A 24,521-nucleotide genomic window follows, 5' to 3' on the forward strand; every position below is an offset into this window, starting at 1 on the left:
CTAGGATAAAAGTGGGACCGCGGCTACCGAACAGGGGCTGTCCCTCGGAGAAGGGGGGGCTCCCAGGGAGGGGTCAGGGCGGTCCCAGGAAAGTCCAGGGTTGGGTGGGAGGGGTAGGAAAGTGGGAAAGGGGGTGTTCAGTGGTGGGGCTCCCCCTAGAAGGCTCGACTGTAGGGAGGGGCTCGAGAGGGATCAGAGTGGAAGTGGGAGGGAGGGCCGGGGGCTGAGAAGGTCTAGTAGGAATATGGAAGGGAGCAGTCTTGGGGGGATCCCTCTGGGAGGGCGCCCTGCCTTCAAGACCGACGAGGGAAGGGGCAGGACTCGCTTGAGGGGCCCAGACCGGCCAAAGCTGAGTCCCGGCAGAGTGGAGATTCCCCGGTGGGGACCGGAGCGAGGCCGACTGATCTAAATAGAGAAGGCTTTGAGGGAAATAAGGTAACCCCGCGCCTAGGGCCATCCGGAAAGGGGCGGAACCAGACTAGAGAAAGGCGGGGAAGAGCGCTAGTTCGGCGTTTAAGGCCCAGATGCTCTCTGGGGGAGGAGCCAGGGACCATTTGTCCTTCTCATTGGCTGGGCCCTGGCTTCCTCTTGGCCACGCCTCCTAGTTTCCTGACCCCACCCTGTCCTAACCTTAAAGCCCTCCCCTTCCCCTGAAACCAGGTCGCAATCCCGCCCTCTTTGCTAGTGCTTCCTGTTCCCGGCTAATCCTGGCGCGGGGCCCGGGGCCTAAGACTGACCGTGGCCTGAGTGACCTGGGGCGGCTTCGCCGACCGAGTCGGGCCGCGAAGCCGGACACCAGGCGGGAGGGGTGGCGCTCAGGCCGCGCACAGCCTGCGCCAGGTCCCGGCGGGCGACGGGGCTGGGGTTGACTCCTGTCTCAGGATGCCGGGGGAGGAGGAGGAGCGGGCCTTCCTGGCGGCCCGCGAGGAGCTGGCGAGCGCCCTGAGGAAGGATTCCGGGCAGGTGTTTTCCATGGAGCAACTCCGGCCGCTATTGGTCACATCCCTGCCTCCAGCAGCCCGCTACCTGCAGCTGGACGCCGCACGCCTGGTCCGCTGCAATGCTCATGGGGAGGTGAGGCCCGGCCCCGCTCGGGAGGGGGACAGAGGACCTGAGCCCAGGGCGGGGCTCACAGCTCTGCGCTCTCTGCCTGCTCTCAGCCCCGAAACTACCTCAACACCCTGTCCACGGCCCTGAACATCCTGGAGAAATATGGCCGCAACCTCCTCAGCCCCCAGCGGCCCCGGTACTGGCGCGGGGTCAAGTTTAATAACCCTGTCTTTCGCAGTACGGTGGATGCTGTGCAGGTGAAGTCCCTGGGCCCCTTATGGGAGGAGGGGACTTGGCCTGGCCTGGGGGGTTGGTTAGAAAGGGCCGGAGGCTGTGCTTAATGGGAAGGGGTCCAGCCCTTTTGGGAAGGGGGCCTGGTGGATGGTGACTGGTTTGAATGTGTGGTAGGGGGGCCGGGACGTTCTGCGATTGTATGGCTACACAGAAGAGCAACCAGATGGGTTGAGTTTCCCTGAGGGGCAGGAAGAGCCAGATGAGCACCAAGTAGCTACAGTCACACTGGAAGTACTGCTGCTTCGGACAGAGCTCAGCCTGCTGTTACAGGTGAGATGCTGAAGTGTCTCTAGTCCTGAGGACTTAAATACCAGGTCTGGGGAGCCCACCCTCACTCCCACAGGCAGTCTGGGGACCGTCATGCTGCTGAACCGTGGGCATAGTACCCATAGCAACCTGGGAACTGCCCATGCTGGTTTTCCTGTGGATGTTGGGAGACCAGGGTTTTGAGGGAGGGCCTTGTCCTAGGACTCCAGGTGGGAACTTTTCTTACCTTGTTTGCAGAATACTCACCCAAGACAACAAGCCCTAGAGCAGCTGCTGGAAGACAAGGTTGAGGATAATGTAAGGAAGGTAGGGATGGGGCTCTAAGACCTGATGACCAAAGGGGACAGGGGTTGTGGGACTGTGTCCCCAAACCCTTGCCCTGACCTTTTCTTCTCAGATACTGCAGCTCTCAGAGTTTGCCCCCTTACTGAGAGAGATTGCTCCTGGCCCCCTCACCACACCCTCTGCCCCAGGTATTATTCATCCTGTAATGGGGGGTGGGGCGGTTTCTAGTAGACCATATTGATGGACATTTGGGGCCCTCCTCTGTTTATCTTCTTGTCTTAAAAGAAATTAAAATTGTTTCCTTGGGTCTGGATATGTTGAAAAGTAGTCTGTGATTTGTACCCTCCCACCGCAAATTCAGATGGAACGTGGTCTTTTTCAGAAAGATGTTCAATTTTTTTCTCTCCTGTTCTCCAGGCTCCACTCCTGGGCCCTGCTTCCTCTGTGGCTCTGCCCCTGGCACACTGCACTGTTCAACCTGTAAACAGGCCTTATGCCCAGCTTGTGATCGCCTATTCCATGGACACCCATCCCGTTCCCATCACCTCCGCCAGACCCTGCCTGGGGCCCCCCAGGCCACCCGCCTGACCCCCAGGTGAGAGATCTTCTCTTCTGGAGTGAAGTTGAGAGAACTTACAGTGGTTTGAGTATCTACTGGATGTCAGTTTCTATGCTAAAGACTGTTTCATGTAAGACAAGCAGCCAGTTATTGCCCTCCACAAGGTCACAGACATACATATCAAGCAAGTGTCAGTCACAGCAAGATATATTATTATGTTGTGCAAATAGATAGGAACAGGAGGAACCTAGCCTAAAGGATCAGCTCAATTGGTAGGACTTTTTCTTTTTTTTAAGATTTTATTTATTTAAGGGGAGGGGGGTGGGGGGATGCGTTAGCCTGGTGATGGGTATTGAGGATGGCTCGTGTTGTAATGAGCACTGGGTGTTATACACAAACAATGAATCAGGGAACAGTACATCAAAAACTAATGAAGTACTGGGGCGCCTGGGTGGCTCAGTCATTAAGCGTCTGCCGTCGGCTCAGGTCATGATCCCAGGGTCCTGGGATTGAGCCCTGCGTCAGGCTCCCTCTTCGGCGGGAAGCGTGCTTCTCCCTCTCCCACTCCCTGTGCTTGTGTTCCCTCTTCTGCTGTGTCTCTCTCTGTCAAATAAATAAAAAGTAAAATCTTAAAAAAAAAAAGGGGGGGGGCGCCTGGGTGGCTCAGTTGGTGAAGCGTCTGCCTTCGGCTCAGGTCGTGGTCCCAGGGTCCTGGGATCGAGCCCCGCGTCGGGCTCCCTGCTCAGTGGAGAGCCTGCTTCTCCCTCTCCCTCTGCCTGCCTCTCTGCCTACTTGTACTCTCTCTCTATCTCTCTGTCAAATAAATAAATAAAATCTTAAAAAAAAAAAAAAAAAAACCTAATGAAGTACTGTATGGTGACTAACATAATAAATAAATTAATTGATTAATTAAAAATAAATATCTGCATGATAGGTAACATGGTATGAACTAATTTGATACTAAATCAAACTCATGTAGAAAAAGGGCAGTAGGATTAATAATAAATCGCTTAATGATAATAAACAACAAAAAAAGAAATTTTATTTATTTAGTTGAGCGAGAGAGAGATTGAGAGAACCAGTGGGAGGAGGGGCAGAGGGAGAAGCTGACTCTCTGAGGAGCAGGGAGCCTGATGCAGGGACTCGATCCCAGGACCCTGGGATCATGACCTGAGCCGGAGGCAGATGCTTAACCGACTAAGCCACCCAGGCACCCAATCAGTAGGATTTCTAAGCACCTAGTATGGGTCAGGCCACATTAGGGATATCTATCAGCAAGATGTGAACTTTAAGATAATAATTAAACGTTGAACAGGTTATGGGTATGAAGTGTTCCAGACAGAACAACATATACGAAGGACAGGGTCTGTGTTGTCCCACAGAGAATGAGGGATGCCCGGGAATAAGGGACCCAGGCACCAGGGCTCCTTCAGCAGACCATCTCTACTCTTTTGTTACAGCTTACCTGCCTCAGTTCCATCACGGACCCAGTCAACCTCTGTGCTGACCTTGGGAGACAGCTCTCTTGTGCTTCCCCTGAAAGCTTCCCCTGATCCTACAAATGCCCGTCTGCCCTGGCACTGTGCTGCCTGTGCCATGCTAAATGAATCTTGGGCAGTGCTCTGTGTGGCCTGTGATCGGCCCCGAGGCTGTAAGGGGTTGGGGCTAGGGATTGAGGGTTCCCAAGGAGCTGGGGGCCTAGAATCTGAGCTTGCACGGGGTCGCTGGGCCTGCCAGAGCTGCACCTTTGAGAACGAGGCAGCAGCTGTGCTATGTGCCATCTGTGAGCGACCTCGGCTGGCTCAGCCTCCTAGCTTGGTGGTGGATTCTCGGGATACTGGCATTTGCCTGCAGCCCCTTCAGGTAACCTATTCCTGGCCTTCCCGGCTCTTTATTTGTACCTGTTACCACAGGCCATTCTCTACTTCCTCATTTCCTGTTTCCTTCAGTTCCTCTGTGTCTTCCCCCCAGCTCCCTATCTTTCCATCTTGAGCCTCAGCCAGCTTTCAATCGGATCATTCTTTTGCCTTCCCAGCAGGGGGATACTTTGCTCTCCTCTGCCCAGACTCCAGTCTGGTACTGTATTCACTGTACCTTCTGCAACTCGGGCCCTGGCTGGGTGTGTGCTATGTGCAACCGGACCAGCAGCCCCAACCCAGTGCAGCATGCCCCCCGGCCCCATGCCAGCTCTCTGGAAGAGCGACTCCCTGAGCCAGGGCCTCCACGACGCCTCAGTGCCCCCCTGCCCAGTTCCTGCGGGGACCCTGAGAAGCAGCGCCAAGACAAGATGCGGGAGGAAGGTCTCCAACTAGTGACCAAGATCCGGGTGAGGATTTAGGCCTGGGATGAGGTAGGGTTGAGCTAGTCGGGGAAGGGAAAGGCCACCATGGATTAATACAAGTTCTTGTAAAACTTGATGTTGTTAGTGGCAGCTGCCTCTTAATGAACGCTTCCCACCTGACAAGTATCATACCGTGCGCTGCTCACGTGATCCATACGTCTAACCACTGTCAGCATTTTGGTTCGGGCGGAGGGTGGGCGGAGGGTGCCCTTCCTGATAGGCCATCTGTCTGGGTGCGACTGTGCCTTAGGAAGGGGAAGCTGCAGGTGCCTGTCCAGAGGAGGTCTTCTCGGCTCTACAGTACTCAGGCACCGAGGTGCCCCTGCAGTGGTTGCGCTCAGAGCTGCCCTACGTGCTGGAGATGGTGGCCGAGCTGGCCGGACAGCAGGACCCAGGGCTGGGTGCCTTTTCCTGTCAGGAGGCCCGGAAAGCCTGGCTGGATCGTCATGGCAATGTTGATGAAGCTGTGGAAGAGTGTGTGAGGGCCCGGCGGAGGAAGGTACCAGCTGTGTTGGCCGGGGCAGGGGCGGGGGGGGGACAGGGTTGAGGACTGTGGATCTCAGAGCCTCTCACACTGTCTTTTGCTTGCCATTTCCCTCTCCGCTACTCTCCACCCCCACCTCTCAGGTGCAGGAGCTCCGGTCCCTGGGCTTTGGGCCTGAAGAGGGGTCTCTTCAAGCATTGTTCCAACATGGAGGTGATGTGGCCCGGGCCCTGACAGAGCTCCAGCGCCAGCGCCTGGAGCCCTTCCATCAGCGCCTCTGGGACAAGGGCCCTGATCCCACCCCTTCTTGGGATGGGCCAGATAAGCAGGTGCCGGGAGGAGAATCCACTTGGCGGAGCAGGGGGAAGGCTGAGGGGTAGGATTCTTGGGGTCTGACAGCCACTCCTCCCCCCGAATCACGTTGTAGAGTCTGGTCAGACGGCTTTTGGCAGTCTATGCGCTCCCCAGCTGGGGCCGGGCGGAGCTGGCGCTGGCCCTGCTGCAGGAGACACCCAGGAATTATGAACTGGGGGACGTGGTGGAAGCTGTGAGGCACAGCCAGGACCGGGCCTTCCTGCGCCGCTTGCTTGCTCAGGAGTGTGCTGTGTGTGGCTGGGCCCTGCCACGCAACCGGGTAAGCCCGCCCCCCCTGCACCTGGCCTCAGGATGACTCTCTTCCCTTTGGGCCCTGCTCCGCCCCAGCCCCCCGTCGGCCCTGTCTTTTGAACCCTGCAGTTACCCATGTGCCCCGGACGGTGTCTGAGAAGGGGAGGGCAGGAATAGGCCACCTCCTCCCCCACCTTATTTTTACTGTTCCACTATGGAACATTTCAAACACAAAACGTCAGCTTTCCTTGTCCAATTTCTCCCAACTCCCATGTATTCATCAGCATGCTTCTGCAGTCATCAGTGCTTCACCAGTTTTTATTCCAGCTACACACACACAGAATTATTTTAAAGCAAATCTTAGGCATCATATAGTCAGTCTGTAAATAGTTGAGTATGTATCTCTGAAAGGTAAAAGTCTTTGAAAACATAACCACAAATACCATTAGCGCACCAAAAAAATGACCAGGAATTCTTGAACGTCATCATCAAATATCCAGTTGGCAGGAGCAGGCTCCTCTTATCTCCTGAGCCTCTGCTTACTCTAGGCCAGAAATAGCAGTTCTTGGGCCAAATACAGTCCAGTTTAGTTAGGCTGGCTCTGGACATGTTGTGTTTTGTTTTGTTCTCTACTTTTTATTTTAAAATAATTGTAGATTCTCAGGAAGTTGTAAAAATAGTATAGAGTCCTGTGTGCTCTTTACCCACCTTCTCCCAGTGGTGGCATCTTCTGTAATTACTGTACAATATCAAGACCAGGAAATAAACACTGGGGGCGCCTGGGTGGCTCAGACGATTAAGCGTCTGCCTTCAACTCAGGTCATGATCCCAGGGTCCTGGGATCGAGCCCCACATCAGACTCCCTGCTCCCTGGGGAACCTGCTTCTCCCTCTGCCTCTCTCTCTCTCTCTCTCTCATGAATAAATAAATAAAATCTTTAAAAAAAAAAAAAGAAACACTCGTACAATGTGAGCTAGACTGCAGACCTTGTTCATTTTTCACATGGATGTGTGCGTGGCTCTGTGCCGTTTTATCCCGCGTGTAGGCCCACGGAACCACCAAGATACGGATTGTTCCATCACCACAAAGGAACCCCCTGGTGCAGCCCCTTTATAGTTGCAACTTTCTTTCTTTTTAAGATGTTTATTTGACAAGAGACAGAGAGCAAGAGAGCACAAGCAAGGGGAACTGCAGAGGGAGAGGGAGAAGCAGACTGCCGAGCAGGGAGCCCGATGCGGGGCTCTATCCCAGGACCCTGGGATCATGACCCGAGCCGAAGGCAGATGCTTAACTGACTGAGCCACCCAGGCGCCCCTAGTTGCAACTTTCTTCCCTTCCTCCTGTCACCTGACAACAACTAGTCTGTTCTCCATCTCTATAGTATCGTCAGTTCAGAGATATTATTTGTTTGTTTGCTTTTAGTTGAATGTGAGTGCCTTCAGAGGGTGCTCTTCTGTTCACTTTAGGCCTCACCGTTGTCTGTTTTCTCCCGTGACTGTCTTCAGACATTTAGATTGCCTGCCAGGCACTTGTTGGAGGTTGCTGCCTTGGCCAGTCATTAATTAGACCCGGGTTTCTTGGTGGACCCCTGGCTACTGCCCCTTCCCCAGGCTGGCAGCTGTGGCTTCAGACCCGCTCCTCTCCCTGCCTCACCCTGTAGATGCAGGCCCTGACTTCCTGTGAGTGCACCATCTGCCCTGACTGCTTCCGCCAGCACTTCACTATCGCCTTGAAGGAGAAGCACATCACCGACATGGTGTGCCCCGCCTGTGGCCGCCCCGACCTCACCGATGACACACAGCTGCTCAGCTACTTCTCTACCCTTGACATCCAGGTACTGCAGTCCCTAGGACTCGGGGTGCCCTGGGCTTTGAACAGGAACCCTGCCCACCCACCGCTTCTGCATCCTGTCCCCAGCTTCGGGAGAGTCTGGAGCCAGATGCCTATGCACTGTTTCACAAGAAGCTGACTGAGGGTGTGCTCATGCGGGACCCCAAGTTCTTGTGGTGTGCCCAGGTAAGTGGCCTGCGCAGGGGAGCTGACTGGAGGGGGTGGGGGGAGGGCAGGGTGCCAGACCAGGCCTCAGATAGCTTTATGCTCTTGCACCCACAGTGCTCTTTTGGCTTCATATATGAACGGGAGCAGCTGGAGGCAACGTGTCCCCAGTGTCACCAGACCTTCTGTGTGCGCTGTAAGCGCCAGGTGAGGCACATTCATCCTTTCAGAAAGAACTCGCTAAGCTACTGGCAGGTACTATGTCAGACTCGGGGTATGCCGAAGCACGGAACAGACGTGAGCTCTGGGCTCGAGGAGCTTGCAGACTAGTCAGGAAAGGAGGGAGGGACGGAGGGAGACAGGGAGGCTGAGGGGGAGGGAGTGTGAAAGGTAAGGTAACGGAGGAAGGAATGGGGAGGGAGGGAGGGAAGGAAGGAAAGGTGAGGAGGAAGGAGGGAAAGGTGGTGCAGGAGGGAGAGAGCCTAAGTACACATGGCATAAGTTCTATAAAGAAAACACAGGAATCGGAGATTAGGAATAACAGAACAGACCTACTTAGGATAGAGAAGTCAGACAAGTCTTCTCTAAAATGGTTTAATTTAAGCTCAGGCCTGAAAGTTAAGAAGAAGCCAACTTTGCAAAGGATATTCGGGACAGAAAGAACAACACATGGAAAGGCCAAAGTCAGAAAAAGTGTTGTGTGGCTGGAGCCCCAAGAGCAAGGGTGAGAGTGGCAGGCGGTCGGAGAGGAGCTAGCTGCCAGATCAGGAGAGGCCTTGAGGCCAAGTGAGGAAGGTATTTGCCTTTTATTCTAAGACTAAGCAAGGGGTGATACTGTCTCATTTGCCTTTTAAGAAGTTTAATATTTGAGTGCTCGCTTTGGCAGCACATATTCTAAAAAGTTTAACGTCAGATACCAAAAAGTGACATCTCTATTACAAAACACAATAGTAATAAAATGACCACCTGAGACCCTACCACTAAATCTCGAAACTAGAACACTCCCAGTGCTCTTGAAGCCGCCCGCCTTACGTTCTCCAAGGCTCCTTGGCCGCGGGGTGGAGCGTGCACTGCAGGCGAGCAGGTGCGGAGGCAGACACACCAGGACCTGAGGCAAGACCTGACCTGGCCTGGAGTAGCGGGGCCATAGTAGGGATGAAGAAAAGGGACAGGGCTGAGATAGGCTTGGGGGGTGGACAGAAGACCTGCTAGTGAATATGTGCCGGTATGAGGAAGCGAAAGAACCCAGGCTAGCCCCTTGGTTTGAGATGGGAGCCAATGGTGAAGGACAGTGCCACAAACTAAGCCAGGGACCACTAGGTAGGAGAGGCGGGGCCCTCAGGAAGGGCCCAGGGTGGAGTTTTCAGGTGAAGCTTGCTTTCCCTCCTGCAGTGGGAGGAGCAGCACCGAGGCCGGAGCTGTGAGGATTTCCAGAACTGGAAACGCACCAATGACCCAGAATACCAGGCCCAGGGCCTGGCCATGTATCTCCAGGAGAATGGCATTGGTAAGGGTGGCCCTCCAGGCCTGTTTGCCGGGTCATTTGTCACTGCCCGCGGCTCTCTTCCTAAGGGCCTTGTGGAGCGGTGGCAGCCCCAGCCCTGACCTGCTGTCCTTTGCAGACTGCCCCAAGTGCAAGTTCTCGTACGCACTGGCCCGAGGAGGCTGCATGCACTTTCACTGCACCCAGTGCCGCCACCAGTTCTGCAGTGGCTGTTACAATGCCTTTTACGCCAAGAATGTGAGCCCGGAGAATGGGGATGGAAGGGACAGGAGGGTGGGCGGCTGCCATAGGGTGGGGGGGGGGGGGGGCAAAGGCATGGAGGAGTAGCCTAGGGGAAGAGAAGGGGAGGCCAGTGGGGTGTAAAGCACCTCTCTCTGTCCCCCTTCTGCCTGCTCCAGACCCTCCAATATCTCCATCTTCCCCCATCCCTAGACCCCTCATGCAGGGGTTCTGAGAAGCCAGGACCCCAACCGTCTCCAACTTCCCCTCTCCCATCTGGGTTTCCGCCAGAAATGTCCAGACCCTAACTGCAGGGTGAAAAAGTCCCTGCATGGCCACCACCCACGAGACTGCCTCTTCTACCTGCGGGACTGGACTGCTCTCCGGCTCCAGAAGCTACTACAGGTCAGGGGTGGCCAGCCTGGCTGGGTTTGCAGATTGCCCAGGGTAGGAGGCAGGGCCCCGGGTGGCAAGAAAGGAAAGGCTCCCTGCTGGGCAATTCAGCGGGGCTGGCATCAAGGGGAATCTAATGCCCATCCTTCTGCCCCTCCTCAGGACAATAATGTCATGTTCAACACAGAGCCCCCAGCAGGGGCCCGGGCGGTTCCTGGCGGTGAGTGTCGGGACAAGCCTGGGAGAAGGGGTGAGGGCGGGCTGGGCTCCCACTGTGTTGTGGGTAAGGGGGAGGCTTGGGTGTGTGGTCAGAGCTCGGCCTGTGCTGACTTATGTGTTTCTGGGCAAATTAACCTCTCTGGGCCTACTTTCTTCCTCTGTGATGTGGGAGTAATACGCCTACTTTGCAGCTCAGCTGTTTTACATGAGGCCACATTGAAGCACCTGGTGCTTGATCCTAATTTCCTTCTCCCATTCCCGAAGGATAATGACTCGTTAACTCAATAACGAGACTTGCTAGTTGCACTGTTTTAGATTCTATGAGGGCAACAGGGAGAGGTTATCTGTGGTTCTAATCTGCCCCACCCCTTATTACCATAAGGTAAGACCTTCCCAGAGTAAGTTAACTAGGCACGAGCTAAATCACAGCCAAAAGAGTTGTCTCAAGAGAGTATGTGACGATAAACCAAAGAGAAAGAGTAGTGATTACGGACCAAAAGCAAGCTTGGATAAAAACAGGGCCAGCAAGGCCCCTGCTTGTGTGTCAGAGCTGGGCTGCCGCGGCGGTCTCTCTCAGCTCCCACGGCCCTCTGGCCCCCAGCACCGTTAGGGCAGTCCCCTCCCTGGAGGCTGCCTCCCCTGCCTCCGTTGATACCCCAGCTCTCCGGGGGCTTCGTGGTTAGTGACCTCCTCCCAACACAAGGGTCCCTTCTTCCCTTATCCTTAGGTGGCTGCCGAGTGATGGAGCAGAAGGAGGTTCCTAATGGGTTCCGGGATGAAGCCTGTGGCAAGGAGACCCCGGCCGGCCATGCTGGGCTCTGCCAGTGAGTATCAGGCACGGCCCGGAGCTCAGTGGTGGGGAGGGTGCGCCTGGGGAGTACCGGGGGGCTGCGGGAGTGGTGGGTCCTGCAGGGAAGTGGTGGGGGGGGCTGTCTGGGCAAGGGCGTGGCTAGGTGGTGCACAGGGAGTGTGTGCCTACCGGGGCAAGCGGCAGGAGTTGTCAGTCTTGTTCGCCTGAGTAGGCGAGTGCCCGGCAAGGTGCTGGGCACACTAGCTTAATGTTAGCCGGCCGGAAGAACAAATACCCTGTCGTCTCCCCAGGGCACACTACAAAGAATATCTTGTGAGCCTCATTAATGCCCACTCACTGGACCCAGCCACCCTGTATGAGGTAGAGGAGCTGGAAACAGCTGCTGAGCGCTACCTGCACGCACGCCCTCAGCCAGTGGCCGGGGAGGACGCCCATGCCTACCACGCCCGCCTATTACAGGTAAAGCACCCCCCCAGCCTCACCTCTGACCCACACCCTAGAAGTCCCCTGTCCAGCCTGTGTCTGAGCTCTAGGCTTCCAGTGTGATCATTTTCTCTCTCCTTCTGCAGAAGCTGATGGAAGAGGTGCCCTTGGGACAGAGTATCCCTCGCAGGAGGAAGTAGCTGAGGGCAAGGATCCTCTTGAGGGTCTCAAGGCCCAACCTCCTCAGGAACAGCTCCAGCACCAATAAAGAGGCATCTCCTTGCCCAGGCTTTTTGGTGGTCCTTCTTCTGGCCCCACCATCTGGGGCACCAGGGAGAGAGGGGGGTGAACTGAGAGCTTTGCTGAAAGGGTCGCCTGCAGCCCACCACCTGACCCTCCTTGGACTCAGGGCCAGGAAGGAATTGACACCATGGATGGCCAAGGAGCCCCTCCCCAGCCAGCCACCTGGCCTGGGCTTTCTCCTCCCCTGCCTCCTTTGTTCCTTCCTGGAATTCGGCTGATATTTGAGGTCACCTACTAGGCACCAGGCAGGCACGAGGGGGAAAACACAGATGCACGGGTGCTATAGGGCCAGCCAGAGGACTCAGGCCAGACTCCAGGACCCTGGCCTCCCTGGGAAGCAGCAGAGTCACAGAGATCAGGGAGTAGCTAAGGGGGTTAGGCGGGGGGGGGGGGGGTTGGAAATGAGCCTGAGCGGGGAGGAGCCCTCCTGTGTCCGACCGTGGGATTCCAACAGCGAGGTCCTCAGGTGCTGCTGCTGCCCCCTGGTGGCGCGCGGTTGCCCTGCAGCTCGGGCCACGTGATTTCTGAGAAGAGGCCCTGCCTGGAGGAGAACTGAAACTTAGGGTGGGGACTGTAGGAAGGGGCGGAGAGATCAGGACGCTGCCTGGACGGCTGCTGAGCCGAGGGCAGCTGCATCCTGGGACAGCCAGCGAGCCGCGCAGGTAAGACCGGCCGAGAGTGGACGTCAGCCTGGGTCTAGAGCTGGAAGGCCCGGCCGGATTGGAGGCGGAGGGCGGGGGCTCCCGGGGCCCCTCCGCGGAACAGGAATATACAGGTGGCTCGTGAGCCAGGACGGGGTGGTTTGGCCTGAGTGAGAGACTGACCACGGGCCAGAGTCCCCAGCCCTAGAGGCAAAGGACAGGAGGCCCTGCTGATAGGTTGTTGGAAGTCTCAGCCCCGGCTCCAGCTGCCCCTGTTTATTTTCTTGCCTTCTGGCCCTGCCCACTTCCGCTGCAGCCCTGCCCCACCTACCCCAGAGGCAAGCAGAGGGGAAGGGTTGGTGGGATCAAACCTAGATTATGGGGGTGGTGGGTGAGGGACCTATGGGGCATCTCAGAAGCCCATACTACCTCTGCAAATGCTTGGGGTAGAGAGCGGGCCTCTCCCCACGAGCCACACCAAGGGAGTTCTCTGCTAGACAGCAGATTCCTGAAAAGTCTTAAAACTAAGACCAATGTCTAAGGTTTCCTTCCAGATATCACAGCTTGGGATGTTAAAAGGAATGTATTTGTCATTATTAATAAAAGGAGAAACGACACAATTTGGCCCCAGAATTTTGAGAAATGTCTACAGGCAAAAGATGGATGGGATCACTGGGGGCCCTTGCCGGGATCCAACCCCAGGGGCAGATGTTCCCTCCCACGGTGTCGATTCCACTGATGCTACCTGCGACTCTTGTCCCCAGGATGGCATCAGGCAGGGCACGCTGCACCCGAAAGCTGCGGAACTGGGTGGTGGAGCAAGTGGAGAGCGGGCAGTTCCCCGGGGTGTGCTGGGACGATGCAGCCAAGACCATGTTCCGGATCCCCTGGAAGCACGCGGGCAAGCAGGACTTCCGGGAGGACCAGGATGCCGCCTTCTTCAAGGTGAAAGAGCCCGGAAAGCAGCCCCTCCGAGGGAAGGGTGGCGTATACACTGAAGCTCTCGCCCTCCAGGGGTTGTGTCGGCCTGGGTTTCAGAGAAAGAGGAGATGGGAGGGTAGAACCAGCTGCATTTTGGATACAGCCCGATACAAAGTGAAAGTGCAAAAATTGTGAAGGGTTTCGAGACAGCGGTGGCAGAGCATAAACCCGAGCGCTGGGCCTTCTGTGCACGCACTCAGGTGGTGGGACCTCGAAGCTGGCCGGGGTGTGTGACATGCTGCCTCTGCTTTACTTCCTGTGTTTTGAAGGCCTGGGCGATATTTAAAGGGAAGTACAAGGAAGGGGACACGGAAGGCCCTGCTATCTGGAAGACTCGTCTGCGCTGTGCCCTCAACAAGAGTCCTGAATTTGAGGAGGTTCCTGAGAATGGCCATAGGGACGGAGCTGAGCCCTACAAGGTGTATCGGCTACTGCCGCCGTCAGGGACCCTCCCCGGTGGGTGTCCCCTTGCCCAGCCACTCCTAGAAGCAGCACACTGGGGACGGAGGGAGGATGGAGATGGGAGCCTTCTGGGAGGGTGCTGGGCCTCTCCCCAGGTTCCTCATTCAGAGTTCTACCCTGTCCCTGTCCTTGGGGAGCTGCTGCCCACGTTCCCTTGCCTGGTCATGTCCATCCTTTCACTGCCCTGCTGTCCTACCCTCTGTCCCCAATTAAGGCTCTGACCTTTCTCCCCCTCCACAATAATTCACAGCCCAGCTGGGGACCCAGAAATCACCATCAAAGCAACGTCACAGTTCTGTGTTCTCTGAGAAGGAGGATGAGGGTACCACAAAGAACGGCAAGCTCAGTCCCTCCTTGCTTGAGGACCCCCTCAGAAATGTAAGAGCTGGGGAGGGACTGGGGGTGGGGGGCCCAAGGGCAGGACGGTCACTAGGGGAGAGGTGGGCCAACGATAGTCACTGTGTCTGCAGGAGGAGGTGGAGGCCAATGGGGGAGCAGGCCATTCAAACTTTGGGAGCGGCGGCAGCAGCAGCCCCGAGCCTCAGGAAGGTACCACCCGCCCTGCCTCTGTTCGTTGCCCCCATGCCGCAGCCTCTGGCCCTTGGACTCCCCGTTCCCATTCCGAACTGTACGCCTCTGCTTCCCCTGTAGGGACAGACACAACTGAAGCCCCTTTCCAAGGAGATCCGGTGTCACTGGAGTTTCTGCCCCCTCCAGACTCAGGTGTGTGGCGTTTCTGACTCATCCCTGTTCCCTGTGCCCCTAGCTTGTCTCCCTGTCATCGTGCATGCGTTATTGGATCAGTCAGGGTTTGCAGCAAACTGGGCCCACCTTACCCAGGCAGAGGCACCAGTTTCTCGGCAGTACACCCGGCCAGACTCCAGACTCCAAACAGCTCAATTCTCAAAAATACCCCCTATGCACTCTATTCCCTGGAAATCCACTTTGAGACATTAATTCCTGTCGGTCAAGCAGAGACCCAGTCTCTGGGACCTTCTTATAAACTGTAAGACCCTGGGCAATAAGCACTGAGACCTCAGGGGGCATTTGTGTATCAGCTCCTCTCCTGAGTGACGGGAAAGTCTGACAGGAAGCTCCTTGGCTGGTGAGGGTGGCCGGAGGGCGGATGAGGAGGGAGGTGCCTTCTCTAACCTCAGGAGGTGAAGCCGCTACCCCCGCCCTCGCTTGGTTTCCCTCTTGGACCTCCTGTTTCTCACCAGCCAAATGAGGATGTGGGATTTGCAAGGAGCCCCTCCTCATTTCCTCAGGCCCTGGTGCTGACCAGGCGGACCCCTCGGGTGAAGTCCAGGTGCAGCTGGTGGTTCTCTGTCCGCAGACTACTCGCTGCTGCTCACCTTCATCTACGGCGGGCGCGTGGTGGGTGAAGCCCAGGTGCAGAGCCTGGACTGCCGCCTCGTGGCCGAGCCCTCGGGCTCCCAGTACGGAATGGAGCAGGTGGTCTTTCCCAAGCCTGACCCACGAGAGCCCACCCAACGCCTGCTGAGCCAGATCGAGAGGGGCGTCCTGGTAGCCAGCAACTCCCGGGGCCTCTTCGTGCAGCGCCTCTGCCCCATCCCCGTCTCCTGGAGTGCGCCCCAGGCACCACCCGGTCCGGGCCCGCATCTGCTGCCCAGCAATGAGTGCGTGGAGCTCTTCAGAACCAACTACTTCTGCAGAGGTGAGGCTGTTCCAGCTGAGCGGAGCCCATGCCCCCACCTCTTAGTCCCCCCGGGACCTGCTAGGCTCTGCCACCACCCTGTTTCCTCCAGTAGATCCTTCCTTACAGCTCATGTGCGTGTGCACAGCCTGTGGGGCCCTGGGCTCAGCCCCACAGCTGCCTGGCAGCCGCCCGTCCCCGGCGCAGGCCTCGGAAGATGAGGCTCAGGGGGAGCTCAGCACACGAGTCCCATCTCCGGGACTGCCCCCGCGTGGCAGCAGACAGTAACGGGAAGGTGCGCCCCCGGGGCCTCCCCAGCATCTACACTTACGCACACGCCATCGACATATTTGGGAGAGCTGGTGCACATTACCCACACCAGCCCTGCCACACCCCAGGCAGCTCCCCTGATTGTCCTTCTCCCGTCCACTTCTCCAGCTCCACTTCTGCCTCCATTCACCTCTAAATCTGACCTTAGGAGTTAGGGGCCAGGAGTATAGGGGACGCAGGGTAGGAACGTGCCGGGGCCATGGGTGCCCTTGGTAGGGAGGGTGCGAGCAGGCAACAGGGGGTGGGGGGCACCTCTGTGTTAGCAGCCCAGACTGCTGCCATGAGGACTCCAGGCTCTTCCAGCAGAGAGCTTTGCAGGTTGTATAAAAATCAGTTACCTTAAAACACTTCTTACTTGGAGAAGGGGCACCCTTTCGTATTTGCACACGGGTGAGAAGCAGCAGAGTTGCTGGCATTTCTCCTGACGTGAGGGAACAGCCTCGTGACCCTGCAGCTCCTGTTCTGGCTCTGGTCTCCAATTGGCCCCACAATCACCCCTCTTTGTCCAGGATGGGCCCCTCTCTATTCCCACCTTCCCTGTGACCTCTCTCTTCTCTTTTCTTTCTTCCAACCATTTACCCTTTCTCTTTCATCAGACTTGGCCAGGTACTTCCAGGGCCTTGGCCCCCCACCCAAGTTCCAGGTGACACTGAATTTCTGGGAGGAGAGCCCCAGCCCCAACCATACCCCAAAGAGTCTTATCACAGTGCAGGTGAGTTCAGGGTGGGGGAAGGCCAGCCTCCCTGTGTGGGTGGGGTGGGGGTGGGTTCCAGGAGGAGAAGGGGCCTCGGGGGGAAAGGAACTCCTAGGGGTAGTGTCTGCCCCAGCTGTGCTCATGATCATCTCTTCCCCACCTTTTTTGGCACAGATGGAGCAGGCCTTTGCCCGACATTTATTGGAGGAGACTCCAGAGGAGCAGTCAGCCACTCTGTCCCCGCCCCTGCTGGGGGACCCATCTTCCTCCTCTCCTCTCTTTTCCTCCTATCTCCTTTGAAAGAGGCTCATTCTCCACACTGTTGACCTGCCTCCCTCGGTGATAATTCTCAGTGGTTGTCCCTGATGGTTACGTCCTTGAACTGACGATGTACCTGGCTGGCAGAGAACTCAGGGGTGATTTTTATCCACCCCACCACCTTTTTGTTTTGTTTTGTTTTTTTGAGATATGCCTTCTTTCATCTCTGAGGAACCGACCTGGGAAAGTACAAATGGTGTGAACTCAGGGGACCTTTCCTCTTCCCCCACCCCTAAAGCCAAGCACTTTATATTTTCTTCTTAGATGTTCACTAGGGATTTAAAATAAAACTTTATTGAAAGAGGAGTCAGTATCTGCTTTGTTGGGTTGAAAAGGTAGCAGGGGTCACAGGGAAGTGCTAAAGATGTAATTTGAGAGCGAAATACTTGGGTTTTCTTCCTGCTGACCTCTCTGGGCCCCTTTCCTCTCCTCCACCCGCAGGCTCTGGCTAGGAAGCTGTCTGGGCTCTGTGGGTTCCGGGCCTGGGGAGAGGATCGAGGTTCACCACCACGAAGAGCACAACCCACGGCTGCTATTGCCACCAACTTCACATGGAAAAATCTGGGCTCCGCTCTTCTTGGCTAGAGGCCTCTGATTCGGGCCTTACAACAGGCTTAGAGTTGGACTCTGGGCTGGAGGTCTAAATGAACAGGGGAACTTGAAGTTGCCCTCAAACTATGGGCTAGAGGCACTGGAGCCTGGGAAGGGAGGGGGGACCGGAGGGAAGAGCTGCTGAGCCTCCTATGCTGAGGGAGGCCAGGCCCCGGTGCCTCTTCTCCCAGCACTGTCACCCCAACAGAAGGGGACTCCCAGCCTGGTTTCCTTGCTCTACCTAAGCCTCACAAAAGACCATCTGGCCTAGACTGCCATGTCACCAACACTCTGTTGGCTGAGATTTGAGGGCTCCAAATCAGCTGACACTCCTCTCCCTTACCCCTGTGTTTATTTTGCCACCAAACTGAAAGTTCTCCCTTCACAGGTCACTTGTCATCTTACCTCTCCACTCACGTCCCGCAGACCAGTTCAGACCTAAGTCACCACTTAGCTGATGCCGCAGCCTCCAGCTTCCCCCTTCCTGCAGGGGACACCAGCTTGGAGGAGAGGGGCCTCCCAGATCAAACTCTTCCCTGTCATGTCGCTCTTATAAGCCTCCCTGGTTCATCTACTTGATCAAAACCAACACGCCTAGATCCTCAAGGATCTTACTGTCGCATTTGACAAACTTCAGTGCTGCCTTCGAGCCTTTCTGCCTCCTTGGACCTTCCTTCTCTTCAGTCTTGCCCATCATCCTCCTGAGAAGCCAAGAGCCCAGACAGGCATCTGCATTAGCAGGGAAGAAAGCAGGTACTGAGTGCGCGGGTACACGAACTCTGTTGTGCCGTTGATTTGCTAAAATCCCTCCTGGCCCTTGTTTGCACTTGCTCCCTCCTTGACTTCCATCTTCTTTCTTTTCCTTTCTTTTTAATTTTAATTCCAGTATAGTTAACATACAGTATAGTTAACACATGTACAATTCTTTACCCATTTATCTATCGATGGATACCTAGCCATAGTTTGGCTGTTGTAGATAAGGCTGCTATAAACACAGGGGGGCATGTATCCTTTTGAATTAGTGCTTTCATATTCAGAGTATTTACTCAGTAGTGGAATTACTGAATCATATAGTAGTTCTATTTTTATTTTTATTATTTTTTTAAAGATTTTATTTATTTATTTGAGAGAGAGAGAGGGAACACAAGCAGGGGGGAGGGGTAGAGGGAGAAGCAGACTCCCCACTGAGCAGGGAGCCCGATGCGGGACTTGATCCCAGGACCCTGGAATCATGACCTGAGCCGAAGGCAGACACTTAATGACTGAACCACCCAGGTGCCCCAGTAGTTCTATTTTTAATTTATTAAGGAACCGCCATACTGTTGTCCACAGTGGCTGCACCAGTTTGCTTTCCCACCCACAGTGCACAGGGTTGCTTTTTCTCCACATCCTCTCTGACACCTGTTGTTTCTTGTATTTTTGATTTTAGCCATTCTGAGAGGCGTGAGGTGATAACTCATTGTGGTTTTGATTTGCATTTCCTTGAGGATGAGTGATGTTGAGCATCTCTTCATCTGTCTGTTGGCTGCCATCTGTATGCTTTCTTTGGAGAAATGTCTGTTCATGTCTTCTGTCCATTTTTTAATTGGACTATTTGTTTTTCTGGTGTTGAGTTGTATAAGTTCTTTATATTTTTTGGATACTAACCCTTTATGAGATATGTCGTTTGCAAATATCTTCTCCCATTCAGTAGGTTGCCTTTTAGTTTTGTTGATGGTCTCCTTCGCTATGCAGAAGCTTTTTATTTTGTTGTAGTCCCAATAGCTTATTTTTGCTTTTGTTTCCCTTGCCTCAGGAGACATATCTAGAAAAATGGTACAGCTGATGTCAGAGAAATTACCACCTGTGCTCTCTTCTAAGATTTTTATGTTTTTTTTTTTAAAAGATTTTATTTATTGACAGAGAGAGACACAGTGAGAGAGGGAACACAAGCATGGGGAGTGGTAGAGGGAGAAGCAGGCTTCCTGCTGAGCAGGGAGCCCGATGTGGGGCTCGATCCCAATACCGCGGGAACATGACCTGAGCCGAAGGCAGACGCCTAACGACTGAGCCACCCAGGCGCCCCGATTTTTATGGTTTTAAGTCTCACTTTCAGGTCCTTAATCTGCGTTCAGTTTATTTTTATGTATGGTGTAAGAAAGTGGTCCAGATGCATTCTTTTTCATGTTGCTGTCCAGTTTTCCCACCACCATTTGTTGAAGAGACTCTCTCTTTCCCATTGCACAATTCTTGCCACCTTTGTTGAAGATTCATTGACCATATAGTTGTGCATTTAATTCTGGGCTCTCTATTCTGTTCCATTGATCAGTGTGTATTTTGTAAATATTTATTTATTTATTTTAGAAGGAGAGCGAGCACAAGTGGGAGGGGCAGAGAGAGAGGGAGAGAGACTCTCAAGCAGACCCTGCACTGAGCACAGAGCCAGATGCGGGGCTTGATCCCAGGACCCTGAGATCATGACCTGAGCCAAACCCGAGAGTCAGACACTCAACTGACACACCACCCAGGCGCCCCTCTCTGTGGCTATTTTCATGCCAGTACTATACAGTTTTTATTACTACAGCTATGACCTGAAGTCTGGAATTACGATGCCTCCAGCTTTGCTTTTCTTTCTCATAATTGCTTTGGCTATTCGAGGTTTTTTTGTGGTTGCATACAAATTTTAGGATTGTTTGTTCTAGTTCTTTGAAAAATACGGTTGCTATTTTGATAGGGATTGCATTAAATCTGTAGATTGCTTTGGGTAGTATAGACGTTTTAACAATATTTGTTCATCCAGTTCATGAGCATGGAATGTCTTTCCATTTCTTTGTGTCATATTCAATTTCTTTCATCAGGGTTTTATAGTTTTTAGAGTACAGATCTTTTACCTCTTTGATTAAGTTTATTCCTAGGTATTTTATTATTTTGGGTACAATTGTAAATGGGATTGTTTTCTTAATTTCTCTTTCTGCTGCTTCATTATTAGTGTATAGAAATGCAATGGATTTCTGTACATTAATTTTGTATCCTGTGGCCTTATTGAATTCATTGATCAGTTCTAGTAGTTTCTTGGTGGAGTTTTTAGGGTTTTCTATATATAGTATCGTGTCATTTGCAAATAGTGAAAATTTTACTCCTTCCTTACCAATTTGGATGCCTTTTATTCCTTTTTCTTGTCTGATTGCTGTAGCTAATACTTCTAGTACTATGTTGAATAAAAGTGGTGAGAGTGGACATCCTTACCTTGTTCTTGACCTTAGGGGAAAAGCTTTCAGTTTTTCCCCATTGAGAATGCTGTTAGCTTTGGGTTTTTCATATATGGCCTTTATAATGTTGAGGTATGTTCCCTCTAAACCTGCGTTGTTGAGCGTTTTTATCATGAATGAATGTACTTCGTCAAATGTTTTTTTCTGCATTTATTGAAATGATCATATCTTTTTTATCCTTTCTCTTATTGATATGATGTATTGTGATTGATTTGCAAATATTGAACCACACTTGCAACCCAGGAGTAAATCCCACTTGAACGTGATGAATGATTTTTTTAGTGTATTGTTGGATTCAGTTTGCTAATATTTTGTTGAAGACTTTTGCATCTCTTCATCAGAACTACTGGCCTATAGTTTTCTTTTTTTGTGGGGTCTTTGTCTGGTTTTGGTATCAGGGCAGTGCTGGCCTCCTACAATGAATTTGGAAGCATTCCTTCCTCTTCTATTTTTTTTTTTTTTTAAGATTTTATTTACTTATTTGACAGAGAGAGAGAACAAGCAGGGGAGTGGGAGAGGGAGAAGCAGGCTCCCCACTGTGCAGGGAGCCCAATGTGGGGCTCCATCCCAGGACTCTGGGATCACGACCTGATCCGAAGGCAGACACTTAACCAACTGAGCCACCCAGGTACCCCTATTTTTTGGAATAGTTTGAAAAGAATAGGTATTAATTCTTTTTTTTAAAAAGATTTTATTTATTTATTTGACAGAGAAAGACACAGCAAGAGAGGGAACACAAGCAGGGAGAGTGGGAGAGGGAGAGGGAGAGGGAGAAGCAGGCTTCCCGCGGAGCAGGGAGCCTGATGTGGGGCTCAATCCCGGGACCCTGGGATCATGACCTGAGCCAAAGGCGGCCGCTTAATGACTGAACCACCCAAGCGCCCCTAACGCCTTTTTAAATGTTTGGTAGAATTCCCCTGTGAAGCCATCCAGTCCTGGACTTTTGTTGGGAGTTTTTTGATCACGGATTCAATTCCATTGCTGCTAATCAGTCTGTTCAAATTTTCTATTTCTCTCTAATTCAGTTATGTTTCCAGGAATTTACCCATTTCTTCTAGGTTGTCCAATTTGTTGGCATATAATTCTCCATAATATTCTTTGATAATCTTTTGTATTTCTGTGGTGTTGTTATTTCTCCTCTTTCATTTCTGATTTTACTTGATTCCTCTTTTTTCTTATGAGTCTAGCTAAAGATTTATCAATTTTGTTGATCTTTTCAAAGAACCAGCTCCTAGTTTCATTGATCATCCTTTTTTTAAAATTTAATTTTACTTTCTATTTCATTTATTTCTGCTCTAATCTTTATTATTTCCTTCCTCCTTTCCTTCCATTAGTTTTGGGTTTTGTTCTTCTTTTTCTAGCTCTAGCTTTAGGTGTAAGGTTTATTTGAGATTTTTCTTGAAGTAGGCCTGTATTGCTATCAGTCTCCCTCTTAGAACAGCTTTTGTTGTATCCCAACAATTTTGGACCGTTGTGGGTTTCTTTGTTTTGTTTTGTTTTTTTAATATTTTATTTATTTGTTTGTGAGAGAAAGAGCAAGCACAAGCAGGGGGAGTGGCAAGCAGAGGGAGAGGGAGGTAGAGGGAGAAGCCTGATAAGAAGGCTCTTATCCTCCAGCTCCTTCCTGCTGAGCAAGGAGCCCAATTCGGGACTCGATCTCAGGACCCTGGGATCATGACCTGAGCCGAAGGCAGACGCTGAACCGACGGAGCCACCCAGGCGTCCCTGGACCATTGTGTTTTAATTTTCATTTGTCTCTGTGTATTCTTTGATATCCTTTTTGATTTCTTGGTTGACCCATTCATTGATTAGTAGCATGTTATTTAATCTCCATATATTTGTGATCTTTCCAGACTTTTTCTTGTGGTTGATTTCTAGTTTCATAGTGTTGTGGTTAGAAAAGATACTTCGATGCTTTTGAATTTGTTGAGACTGGTTTTGTGGCCTAGTATGTAATCTATTCTGGAGAATGTTCCATGTGCACGTGAAAAGAATGTGTATTCTGCTGTTTTAGGATGGAATGTTCTGAATATATCTGTTAAATCCATCTGGTCCAATGTGTCATTCAAAGCCACTGTAAGGATACTGACTTTCTGTTTAGATGATCTGTCCATTGATGTGAGGGTTAAAGTCCCCTACTATTATTGTATTACTATTTATTACTTCCTTCATGTTTGTTATTAACTGCTTTATGTATTTGGGTGCTCCCATGTTGGGTGCATAAATATTTACAATTGTTTTATCTTCTTGTTGGATTGTTCCATTTATGATTATATAGTGTCCTCTTCCATTTTCTGTCATACCCCATATCCAATCCATCAGCAGATCCCATCATTATTCCTACAGAACCGATCCAGAATCTGACCAGTTTTCTCTGCTTCCACCACTAACACTTTGGAACAACCTATTGTCATCTCTCACATCTCTTTCTGTTTCCTTTACATTTTTTCTACCTCCACTATTGTCCACCTTCTATCTATTCTGAACACAGTAGAGATCCTCTTAACGTATAAATCTTATTATGTCATTCCTCTGCTCAAAACCCTCCATTGGCTCTTGACTCATTCAGAGTAAAAGCCCAGATCCTTACAGTGACCTCCACAGTCCTTGTGATGTGGCTCTTATCCTCCTCTCTAACCTCACCCCTTACCATTCTTGCTCCAGGCTCCTTGAACTCACCACATTTCTGCTTCAGGACCTTTGTACTTGCTGGTTCTTTTATGTAAAATATTCTTCCTTCGGGTAGGTGCGTTTTGCCTCCTCTCTTCAGAGGCTTCCCTGAGCACCGTACCTAGATAGCAGCCCTCACTACTCTCCATTCTCCTATGCCGCCTCGTTGTTCTCCTAGCACTGATCACCGCTTAACATATTTTTTTTTAAAGATTTTATTTATTTATTTGACAGAGAGAGACACAGTGAGAGAGGGAACACAAGCAGGGGGAGTGGGAGAGGGAGAAGCAGGCCTCCCACCGAGCAAGGAGCCCGATGCAGGGCTCGATCCCAGGACCCTGGGATCATGACCTGAGCCGAAGGCAGACGCTTAACGACTGAGCCACCCAGGCGCCCCTACCTATTTCTCTTTGTCTACTTACTTATCGTCTCTCCTTCCCTACTCCATGAGAACAGGGACTTGTTTTGTTCATTGCTCCATCTCCAGTGCCTAGAGTGCATGGCACATAGCAGGCATGTCGTAAATGCTGGTTGGACAGAGGGATGGAGGAACAAGTTACTCTATTATCTCCTACCCTACGTTCTAAGTACCTTAAGGGTAGATGCCCTCACTTTATGATCTTTGTGCCCCAATATGAACTTGTTAACAGTGACAACATATGTACAGTGATTGAAACAGTTTGTATTAGAAACTCATTTAGCCAAGCACAGTGGAATAGGTACTAGAAACACTAGAATTCAAGAGAGCAGAGTTTCCAACCAGGCTGTCATTAGGGAGCTTTGTGGTCTGGGAAAAACTGTCACATGGGCCTCCCTGTTTTCTCATCGGTAAAAGCAAGTCCTGTAAAGCTTACAAGGACTAGATTTTGAAATCTCTGTCAGCCTTGACTGTGGTTGTAAATTTGGGGTAATTGCATATTCATTTGACAAATGTTTAGTGTGCTAGTTTCCAGGAACTAGTTGAAAAAGAAAAAAAAAAGATCTTAATCTTAAGAGCTAGTAGACTGAAGGAACAAAATAAAATAGGGTCAGCTCAGCTGCAGTAAGAGCTGTGTTAAAGGGGCAGAAGCATGCCCTGGGGTCAAGGCTGGGAAGGGCATTCTAGGCCAAACCGGCGGTTGTACAAAGGCAGGAGGCTTGGGGACCAAGAATTGTTTGGGCCAAATGGCTTTTGTA

General features: G+C 52.3%; 2 protein-coding genes across 7 annotated transcripts; both read left to right on the forward strand.

Moving 5' to 3' along the window:
• The first annotated feature begins 53 nt into the window (after window positions 1-53).
• On the forward strand, window positions 54-12,131 carry RNF31 (ring finger protein 31). Of its 6 annotated transcripts, none has more exons than XM_032404803.1 (21): window positions 54-1,074; window positions 1,161-1,307; window positions 1,459-1,614; window positions 1,849-1,917; window positions 2,009-2,084; window positions 2,314-2,491; window positions 3,916-4,318; window positions 4,491-4,781; window positions 5,047-5,295; window positions 5,424-5,609; window positions 5,708-5,914; window positions 7,547-7,720; window positions 7,804-7,902; window positions 7,999-8,088; window positions 9,274-9,388; window positions 9,504-9,622; window positions 9,896-10,009; window positions 10,160-10,217; window positions 10,944-11,040; window positions 11,318-11,486; window positions 11,597-12,130. In XM_032404803.1, the coding sequence occupies exons 1-21, from the start codon at window positions 883-885 to the stop codon at window positions 11,648-11,650; spliced, it is 3,243 nt and encodes a 1,080-aa protein (XP_032260694.1). In that variant the 5' UTR covers window positions 54-882; the 3' UTR covers window positions 11,651-12,130. The 6 variants fall into 6 exon arrangements, with proteins under 6 accessions (XP_032260694.1, XP_032260696.1, XP_032260692.1 ...); XM_032404805.1 differs by having other exon boundaries at window positions 1,849-1,908; XM_032404801.1 differs by having other exon boundaries at window positions 632-1,074; window positions 4,494-4,781; window positions 9,818-10,009; window positions 11,597-12,131.
• A 68-nt stretch (window positions 12,132-12,199) lies between these two features.
• Window positions 12,200-17,841, forward strand: IRF9 (interferon regulatory factor 9). Its single transcript, XM_032404807.1, has 9 exons — window positions 12,200-12,415; window positions 13,159-13,339; window positions 13,645-13,831; window positions 14,088-14,215; window positions 14,308-14,386; window positions 14,489-14,560; window positions 15,174-15,515; window positions 16,421-16,536; window positions 16,693-17,841. Exons 2-9 carry the CDS (start codon window positions 13,160-13,162, stop codon window positions 16,816-16,818), a joined length of 1,230 nt encoding a protein of 409 aa, XP_032260698.1. The 5' UTR covers window positions 12,200-12,415; window position 13,159; the 3' UTR covers window positions 16,819-17,841.
• The last annotated feature ends 6,680 nt before the right edge of the window (window positions 17,842-24,521 follow it).

This window comes from Phoca vitulina, unplaced genomic scaffold, assembly GCF_004348235.1.
Source record: "Phoca vitulina isolate PV1807 unplaced genomic scaffold, GSC_HSeal_1.0 scaffold7, whole genome shotgun sequence".
Classification (NCBI taxonomy): domain Eukaryota; kingdom Metazoa; phylum Chordata; class Mammalia; order Carnivora; family Phocidae; genus Phoca; species Phoca vitulina.

Excerpts from the sequence above, each read along its gene's own strand:
- IRF9 (XM_032404807.1), top strand. The coding sequence starts at position 13,160 with ATGGCATCAGGCAGGGCACGCTGCACCCGAAAGCTGCGGAACTGGGTG. Across the intron at positions 13,832-14,087 it reads GCCGTCAGGGACCCTCCCCG|CCCAGCTGGGGACCCAGAAA; the intron begins GTGGGTGTCCCC and ends AATAATTCACAG. Across the intron at positions 14,216-14,307 it reads TTGAGGACCCCCTCAGAAAT|GAGGAGGTGGAGGCCAATGG; the intron begins GTAAGAGCTGGG and ends CTGTGTCTGCAG.
- RNF31 (XM_032404800.1), top strand. The coding sequence starts at position 883 with ATGCCGGGGGAGGAGGAGGAGCGGGCCTTCCTGGCGGCCCGCGAGGAG. Across the intron at positions 1,308-1,458 it reads GTACGGTGGATGCTGTGCAG|GGGGGCCGGGACGTTCTGCG; the intron begins GTGAAGTCCCTG and ends AATGTGTGGTAG. Across the intron at positions 11,041-11,317 it reads GGCCATGCTGGGCTCTGCCA|GGCACACTACAAAGAATATC; the intron begins GTGAGTATCAGG and ends TCGTCTCCCCAG.